A 9,871-nucleotide genomic window follows, 5' to 3' on the forward strand; every position below is an offset into this window, starting at 1 on the left:
GCTGGCAGGCAGAAGTGGTTAGGGGCAAACAGGCAGGCAGGTGAGTGGTTGGGAGCCAGCGATCCGGGATTGTGAGAGGGATGTCTGACTGCTGGTTTAGGAGATGCCCTGAAGGGTCCCAGATTGGAAAGGGTGCAGGCTGGACTGAGGGACATTCCCCCCCACCCCCACCCCGTGCTCGAATTTTGTGCACCGGGCCTCTAGTATTTAATAAGACAGTGAAAGGGCTTACTTGCTGCTACCTAAGAGATGTAGGAAAGCAGCATCTTTATTCCAAGCTTGTCTCAGGACCTCTGTGAGGCAGGGTTAATAGAGAAACAGCTTTAACTTCTACTCCTTTGGTTCTCACCCCTCCCGTATGCCCAGAGGGTCTAGTGCAGTGGTTCCCAATCTTTTTTTGGTCACACCCCACTTAAGCATCTCTAAAATCCTGATGCTCCCCCACCGATGACATATAATTCTTATTTAAAAAGTGAACTCCTATTCATATGGAGAAAGCCTAAAAGGCTCCTACCTTGCTCTACACAAGCTTCCAAAGAACATGGTATCCATGAAAGAGAAACATAAAAGAACGAAAGGACAGTTGAAGTACTGAGGAAGAAATCACTAAGAAATTGTTAAAATAATAATAATATGAAATGATATGAAAAAATAGCAAATAAAGTTTCAAAACATAGAGAACTTAAATGCATAAATATATCACAATATATATTTATATACTGCATATGAGGCCCCTAAAACCATAAGAATGATAAGAAATTCAAAAATCCACTGTTAATAACTCATTCTCGAATTGCCCCCCTTAAAAAACAAATTGCCCCCCTGTGAGGCATGTGCCACATGTTGGGAACCACTGTTCTAGCATAAGGAGGCCATTCAATGAAGGTAATAATAGCATTAAAGGACATACACAACCTACCATCCACAGATGGGCAGGACCGCTGCTCAAAGCATACACTTCTTGCTTGTGGACACAAAGAAGAAACTTGGAACCTCTCCTCACCATGGACTGACCTCCCTAGAAGGGCCCTCAGAGTTTCTGGGGCCCAGTTCCCTCAGCAAAGCTCAGAAGGGGGAATGCTGTCCCTAAGGCCTCACAGGGAATTAGAGGCAGAACAGTGTTCAACTCTGGTCCCTAACTGCTGGTCAGGTGATTCCCTCTGCAGCATTATAGTTGACCTTGACGTAGAGCAGGCAGCTCACTGCAACCTGAGAACTGTTAGAGTGAGTTGGAAAGGCCTTCAGTGAGCCCCCACACTGTTCTCAGCACAGGCCATGGGCTTGGCAGCATTCTGGGTCTGAGCTTGGCATGGACCTAAGGGCCAGTACCAGTCTCAGGATCCATTATTTTGTCTGTGGTGGCTCCATTGGACTTTTTTGCCATAACATAATGAACTGTTCTGTTCCCTGAAGGAATACCACCTCTCTGCTTTCTACCCCAGCAAGAGGTTGTCTTCTCATATTGCATCATTCTCCCCTTGCTTGTAGCAGAGAGCAGGCACCGAGGACACAGGACCAGAAGGAGGAGTCTGGGCTGCGAGCGGAGGGGGTTGGGGGGTGGGGTTCTGGTCAGGAGGAGGCAGCTGGTGCAGGTGGTACACAGGGAGGTGGTAGCAAAGGGTGAGAGAATGTGAGTGAAGGCTGGAGAGGAGCCCCCAGACTCTAAATTCCCCATTCGTTAGGGATTAAGGACCCAGAAATTCAAGGGGGCTGAATGAGCTCGGAAGCAGAAGGAGCATGTGGTCGAGGTCTCGGGGAAGAAGCCTGCGCTTTGCAGGGGGGACGGCAGAGGTGCCACTTTCCACATAAATGACCCAGAGGATGAAGGACTGAGAAGAATGAAGCTGAGGCTGACAGTCCACTTGTTAGAACGGCCGACTGTAAGGGAGCTTCATAGTCATTCAGAACCCTTCAGCTCAGCGAGCCCACGGGTCTGAGAAACCTGTTTCTGATGAGCTCAGGAAACAATGCAAGAAATTGCTCGATTTGAAAACATTCTCGATGACTTTTTCTTTCAAGGAGTGGTGTAGAAGCCCTCCTAAACCAAGAGTGTGTGGGGATGGGGGTTATGTGTGGCCAGGAGACCAGTGTCTCCTCTGCATGTTGCTTCAGTTGATCAGTGATCAAGAAGCCACAGTCCCTTGCATTCCAGCAACATTTGTCTGATAGTTTCCTACATAATAGGGGTCATGTTGACACCAGGCTGGGGCTGTCCCTGGCCAAGGGCACCCAAGGGAGGGGCTCTAGTGCTGCCCCTCCCCCTTACTGCCACCACACCTCATGCTCGGCCTCCACCTGTCTGTTCGCAGGCTTGCAGAGATTCTGCGAAGACATAGAGATGATGATCGGATTTCAGCCAAACATTTTCTGGAAAGTCTGCTGGGCATTTGTGACTCCCACCATTTTAACTGTAAGGACCGCATGCTGTATTGTGCAGATGGGACCTTGTATGTGGTGCTTTGTGCGTAAACAAGGACTAGGCCTACTTAAGAGCCTGGGAAGCTGGTAGGATGGGTATTAATTGTCTTGCCTTTCAGATGTGGAAAAGCGGTGAAGCAACTTGCTTAAAGGTGCTTAGCCAGTTGGGTGCAGAGCTGGACTCATGCACAGTTTGGGGCATCCTTATGGAGTGTTTCCCACGCTGGCAGTCTGCCTCGTGCACTAACAGTCACAGTCCCCACTGCTAACTACGGCCCAGGCTCTGTTCAAGGGGCTTTGTGTGTTTCACCTCAGCTCTCCCAGAGCAGCTCTGTGGGGTTGGCATTAAATCCCCTCCATTTTACAGGTGAGGAAACCGACGCCCAGAGGTGTTGTGACTTGCCTAGCATTGCACACCAACGATCAGCAACAGCCTGGGTTCGAATCCAGGCAGTCTGGCTGCAAAACGCTTATTCCTGACCAGACACTCAATTGTTCCTTTTTATTGCTCTGAGAACTATTTTTTCTTCCTCAAGTGTGGTGATGACATTTTGAGATCATCTGATATTCATCTGAAAGATCAGAGCTCTTCATGTATCAGTAAATCTGCATTGGGACTTACGTGCATGTCCCGTCACCTCTTTTACTGTGCCATAGGCTGCAGGCACATTTACACGGAGACCTTGCATTTCCCCCTTCTCCTCCCTGGCCTAAGGCAGGTGGGTGTCTACTCAGCAAGGCGGCAGGAAGCCAGATGTAGTTCCGCCTGTACCCAGCAGGTGGCAGTAGAAACCAGATTAAGACCCTTCTTTTACTCCACAGTACCAACCTCTCTCAAGGAAAACAAGCCAGGATGGAAGTAAAATTGTAAAGAAAATATGCTTTCCCTTTTTAAAAATAATGTCACCGAGTTTTAATCAAAACACCTCAACTTCCTTTTAAAAAGACAGATGCTTATGCAGAAAAACTATTCAGTATTTATCTCCCTCTGCATGGACGGACACAGGTAGCATTCTGGGGCCCCATCTGCACTCACATTTTAGAGGCTATTATCTGCCTGAAAAGTCCCAGTAGACTTGGGGCATGAGAATTGAAAAGCAGTAAGATAGAATTTCCAGTCTCTTGAATTCAGGACCGAAGTGTGTGTGAAGAACTCGGACTTACCTAATTGGTGGGAGGAAGAGCAACACTCTCCTGCCTCTGGCATTTTCCTCTCTGTTGCGCTTTTCTCCCTCGCCCCCCGCTCTGCCCCAGTAACTGCTGTACATGACTTATTCTTGGGAGAAATCAAGTTAGAATCTGCTCTAGATTCTCCTTACCTCTCTCTCCAGTCCCAGAAGCGATTAAGTGTCAAAGAATTTGATTATATTCTGCAGAAATACCACCTCATAACAGTTAGCATGCTATTTGTGGAGGTCAATGAGAGGCAGGCACTGCACGAACACCATCTCTGAAGCTCCTGCCCACCCCGCTTGGGGTGATTCTTTCCCTTGTTGCACCTGTGTGCACTGAGGCATGGGGAGGCGAAGGTGCTTGTCCAGGGCCCCAGTGCTTGCAGGGGCAGAGCTAAGCATTGAATTCAGGGCTTCTAGGCCACACTGATACATTCTAAACGCCCAGTGCTTTTCACACTTTTAATCCCAGTGTGGGATTTTAGAAGTCTTTTTTTGTGTGAGCAGAATGTTAGGGAACAGGAATTCTAGGAACTTGCTGTGTTTTTTGAGGAAGTCCCTCAACTATGCTGTGCTTTACTTGATTTCCATTATAAAACTCCTGTCAGAGACCTGTGGAGAGGTCCCAGAAAATACCCTGAACCAGAGTCCCCTTCTGGGGAAGCGACAGACAAACAGAAGTGGTCAATGCCATCATCACCAACCACAAGCCCTCTGCTGGCCGTCTCGGACTGATATCAGCAAAGCTCAGGGCAGGCCTGACTCTGTGGCTACATTACCATCTCTGAGGGCCAGCCTCACTCGAGGGCAGCATTTTATCAAAGCTGACTTGGCCCAGGGGAGTTTATTGCAAATAACTTTGATATGATATTTGTCCAACTGGAAATGGGTGTCGAAGGACCAAGCCTAACACTTCTTATATTTTGCCCTTCTATAAAATGGATATTTGTGGTGTGCTGAGACGAGCTAAGATTATGGGTTTAAATTACTTCAAAACTCCTGAAATAAAATGGATCATTTTTATATGCGCCTTCCTGGATTTATAGGGCTATATAAATACTTTCCATGCAATCATTGTATACATAGTCAGATCACGTCACTGAATTATGTGCACACATAAGCGGATGTATTGCTGTTTATATAGTAAATGAAATGGAGCAACTTACCATAAATACATTAGGCCGCACTTCCGATAGACGGGTTAATAAAGCTTATGACTCTAGGGGCGAATGTTTAAAAGGGGGCCTAGAGTAAAGCATCTCTTTCCATAAGAGCAGTTTCTTTCAACAGTTGTCTTCAGGCTCATGTTGCTTCAAATAGAAATATTGAATTATTATTGCATTGAAATACTCACATGCCCTAGCAGCCTGGGCTTTGCAGCAATCATATAGATGCCTCACATTTGTACAGTGTTTCACGATTTCCCCAAAACACTTCCATATGTTTTCTTTCCTGACATAATTCACTCCAATCATTTTGGGGCAGTTATTTTACTGCTTAAGATAGAAGAAGAAAGGTGGGGAGGAAGGGAGAACTTAGTCATTATCATCATGTACGTGACTCCAGGCTGATGCAGGACGAATCCAGGGAATAACACGCGTTTCTCAGGGCAGTGTCCCCAAAGGCTTGGCCAGAGCAGCTGGGGCCCCTGTTCTGTCTTCTTGGTGCTTTTTTTTCTCAGCACACATCTCCCCTCGTTCCTTTTCAGCGGCACTAACCAGTCTTCAGAGGGTTCTCCCTGCCATTGCCAGCGGAAGCGTGCAGGATAGGAGATAGTGGGCAGAAAATAAATCTTGACCGCTCTTAAAATAAGGGGGAACTCTAGAGTAAATACCAGACTATCATCCCCAGAAAACTCCCGTGTTGCATAGGGTGTGAAATATATCCGTTTTATAGCAGGTCCCTCAGTTAATTAGTGGGAAAGCTGAGATTAGCCTCTTGGTCTCCTGGCTCTCAGCCCACCATTCAGTGACGAGGCCCTTCACCTTGAGTCAGTTGAAAGGGAGGCTGTGCATCCATTCTCTGTCCCACAGCTCATTATCGGACCAGGCTTCTGACTCAGGCACTGCGTGGGGACCACTCAGGGTTTCAGCCAGCTTTATAGCCAGCTCCTGGATGCAGGCATTCCCCGTTCAATAAGAAGAAGTAGTGATTCAATTCATGTTTTAAAAATTAAAATACAGCCCTGCCAGTGTGGCTCAGTTGGTTGGGGCATCGTTCCGTACACCAAAGGGTGGCAGGTTCAATTCCCGGTCAGGACACATACCCAGGTTGCAGGTTTAATTTGATCCCTGCTCGGGGCACCTGTGGAGGCAACCAATCAACGTTTCTCTATCACATTGATGTTTCTCTCTCTCTCTCTCTCTCTCTCTCTCTCTCTCTCTCTCTCTCTCTCTCTCTCATATATATATGTGTAAAATTATTAAAAAACAAAATACATAAACTTAACAGGTTTATTTCTTGTAACAAAAGCTGATGACCCATTATAGAAAGTACAGACAACACTTTAAAAACACCCCCAGCCACCTCCACCCACCAGTCGCCTTGCTGTATGCCCTCTGAACTTGTCTTCTCAGCCTGTCTGTGCCCACACCTGCAGGTGCGATGCTCCGTTCCTCCGTTACTATGGGAGAGGCCAAACCCAGGGTCAGCAGCTAGGCGAGTTCTCCTCACCTCTTTGAGATTCAGTTTCTTCATTTGGAAAATGGATTACTGACACTTCCCTTTCAGGGTTGTTATGGGTATAAAGTGACATCATAGATATGTAAGCATCCAGCTCAGAGAAGGGGTTCAACATGTATCTGTGGGATGAACGGATACCTCACCACCCTGATGCCTGTGTTTCTCTTTTCCTCCTAGTTTATCCTCTGCTTCAGCTTTTACCAGTGGGAGCCCATGACCTATGGCTCTTATCGCTACCCTAACTGGTCCATGGTGCTCGGATGGCTAATGCTAGCCTGTTCCGTTATATGGATCCCAATTATGTTTGTGATAAAAATGCATCTGGCTCCTGGCCGATTTATTGAGGTGAGTGTGCCCGCTACTCTCTCCTGGCATCCCCTCTCAAGGGAGAAGCCCCGAGAGCCCTGTGCGTTAGAAACAAGAGATTCGGCAAACTGATTCTAGAGGGAGACTTGATGATTAAGTGATTACAGTTGCCAGCGTTTCTATTAAAGCCATTTTTATTATGTATTATTCCCCTAATGGAGGCGCTGAGCCAATCTGCAGGCTGAGCTGTTATTATGCTATCGCCCAGCGTGTTGACAGCTCTGGGGAATGAGTGATAGAAGTGCCTCCTCCCCTCTCACCCATGGTTTAAAGCCCAGTGCTTGGCTTTTAACCACACATCAGATTCCCTCTTCCCAATGTTCCCCTCTGTTTAAGGCTCTTCCTTCCAAGCATCTATTACCATTAAATTAAAAATCACTGCCCTTCCATTGTGCCTGGGTTAGGGATGGCCGGGGTCTAGGCTGGTTAAAATGTCACTATCCCATAGAATGTAACAAGAGGTCCAGAGCATGGCTGGTAGAGATGAGATAAATTTCTTAATTACAATGCAAAACAAAAATAAAATACAGAGTGGATGGGAAGGGGGCTGACTGCCACTTGTTGGGCCACCAGATAAGTGTGGCCAGGCTGCTGTTCTTTATGACAAGTCACTTGCTCAGACATGCTGGGAATAGGGCAGCTCGGACTCCGTCTTGGAGAGCCAGAGGCCTGGCATTTTGGACCAGACCCGTGCTCCTCAGGGTTTGGCCCAGGGACCAGCTCGTTGGAGATGCAGATGATGAGACTCCAGCGTGGCTCCACTGAACCAGAGTCTTGGGGAAGTGAGACCCTGGAGCAGGGGTCCTCAAACTTTTTAAACAGGGGGCCAGTTCACTGTCCCTCACACCGTTGGAGGGCCAGACTATAGTTTAAAAGAAAACTATGAACAAATTCCTATGCACGCAGCGGCGGCAAAAACACCCGGCGGGCCGGATAAATGTTTTCCGCGGCCGCATGTGGCCCGTGGGCCGTAGTTTGAGGACCCCTGCCCTGGAGTCTACAAGTTAACAAGCTCCCCAGGTGACTCTAATGTGCACTCACGTGTGAGGGGCATTGGATTAGAGCAGTGGTTCTCAACCTTGGCTGCACATTAGAATCACCTGGGAATCTTTTTAAAATCTTGATTTCTGGGCCTCATCCTCCAGAAATTCTGTTTCTTTGTTACTAATGTTGTGGCCCCACCCCATAACAAAGAAACAGAATATCCAGAGGATGAGGCTCAGAAATCAGGATTTTAAAAAGATTCCCAGGCGATTCTAATGTGCAGCCAAGGTTGAGAACCAATGGATTAGAGCAAGGGGCAGAAACACCTGCAGACAGAGCGCAGTGCTGAGCAGCTGTCGGGGCTTTGCTCTGGGTCAGCCAGGCTGAGAAGAGAAGGAGAGAGGTCTCTGGGATGTCCATGGAGGCCCCGGAGGGGAGAAGCGAGAAGGGAATAGAGCCTGTGAGTAAATGTGTAGCCAGATGTCCACGTGCTGTGAGGTAGCCTTGGTTTTCGCTGGACTAAAGGAGGAGGTAGAGTGGGCGGAGGGAGAGGTCGGAGTCTGCTTACTCAGGCAGATCTCCAGTTTTTGTCCTCAGGAAATACTATTCGTTGTCCCCTGGAGGTTAGTACCGAGGCCTCCTTGACCCCCCAGGAAGCTTGCTGGTGACCTGATGAACTTCTCCACCAGCTGACCCAGAAATCTCTTCCCCCCTGAACAAAAGATGGCTTAGCACTACTATTTTTGTGTCAGACTGAAATTCTCTAAACTGATGAGTTGGCTATATAAATTTATTATGGTTGATTTGGGACACAGAGGTTGCAAACGGATAATTAAGGAGAGATTAAACTAACAGCTATAAGAGGCAGCTTCACTTTAATAGTTAATAAACATATAATTGTTCCCTCTTATGTAGTGAGAAATATGTTTTCTTTCCTCCCTCTTTCTAAAATATGTTTCAGTGAGATTATGTTTTGGGTGAGAAGTTCAGTTGAAGGACTAGAGACACCCTATTATTTGCAGCTTGACTGCAAGAGCCCAACCCTGCTGAACCAAGTCAGAAGCATATATTTTTGTCAACAGATAATTAAAATCTTTGCTCACTCTTGGCAATGTCTCTTTGGGGCTGGGATAGTTTTTTTCTGGCCATTTATATACTTTGGGGAAATATGCTCAACAAAATCCAATTATTTTGATGTAGCAACCCACTGTTGGAACTAAAGAGCAAAAGTAATAGAGCACACATGTCCCTTGCAAATTGCGTTTGGCTGTGTCGAGAGAGGTATGCGGGTTCTGTTCATTTGGAGGGAAAAATGTGTAATTAAAATCTGGGTCCTTTTTCCTCTATTAATCTTGCACAAGGCAAATCCTAAGCAATTGTAATATTGCTTTCAGGGTGATGTAAATAATTTCAAGTGAACCAAACTAAGTCTCCTCTTTAATGAGACCGTGGCTTGGTTAAATAATGGCTTTTCTGTCCACCTGCTTCTCCTGGTAGGGGACCTCTTGGCTCAAGAGGGGACCTGGAAAATGTGATTGCACACAGTTTGGGGGTGTGGGGTGGTACCTTGGGGAAGTTGGTGCAGTACTTCTGTGACCCTGTGTGTCTTTGGCTTCTTTGCAGAGGCTAAAGTTGGTGTGTTCGCCGCAGCCGGACTGGGGCCCATTCTTAGCTAAGCACCGTGGGGAGCGTTACAAGAACATGATCGACCCCTTGGGAACCTCCTCCCTGGGACTCAAAATGCCAGTGAAGGATTTGGAACTGGGCACCCAGTGCTAGTCTGATGGCATGAGATGACCCAGACTTGATCCTGCTTTCCCTCTCTGCCTCCCCCTACTGGTTTCCCCAGCTTTCTTCCCATTTTGCTGCTGCTTTCTCCCCACTTCTCAGTTCGTATCTGTGCATGAGAGTGGTTCCTTAGGACCTAGTGTCGCATGCTGTAGTGAAGAGCTAGACGGACCTCCTCAAGCGCTGTTCGTCTGTCTCCGTGGTGTCCGTTGGCAGTAGGGTTGGTCTGCTAGCACCCACTTTACCCCACAGGAGCGGATCAGCTAGGTGAGCACTTTCTGGTGATGGCACAAGGAGGAATGTGTCATTTGGCCAATGGAAAAATATATGCTGTGTGTTACCCGTGGTGCCCATAAAGCATCTACCGAATGGCAGAATCACAGGACCATTAACTCGGACTCATGGGTGTCATAGGGATGAGCTGAGCAGTACAGAGCTTTCATTCAGACACAGAAAGACCA

At 47.4% G+C, this 9,871-nt stretch overlaps 1 protein-coding gene across 1 annotated transcript in view; it reads left to right on the forward strand.

Moving 5' to 3' along the window:
- Positions 1–9,401, forward strand: part of SLC6A5 (solute carrier family 6 member 5) — a 42,378-nt gene extending 32,977 nt beyond the window's left edge. The window contains exons 14-16 of the mRNA XM_036326889.1: positions 2,310–2,410; positions 6,450–6,617; positions 9,246–9,401. Coding sequence (XP_036182782.1) covers positions 2,310–2,410; positions 6,450–6,617; positions 9,246–9,401 — 425 coding nt within the window. The remainder of the gene's footprint in view (positions 1–2,309; positions 2,411–6,449; positions 6,618–9,245) is intronic.
- Positions 9,402–9,871: the final 470 nt, after the last annotated feature.

The sequence above is a fragment of the Myotis myotis genome, unplaced genomic scaffold (assembly GCF_014108235.1).
Source record: "Myotis myotis isolate mMyoMyo1 unplaced genomic scaffold, mMyoMyo1.p scaffold_m19_p_10, whole genome shotgun sequence".
Lineage (NCBI taxonomy): Eukaryota > Metazoa > Chordata > Mammalia > Chiroptera > Vespertilionidae > Myotis > Myotis myotis.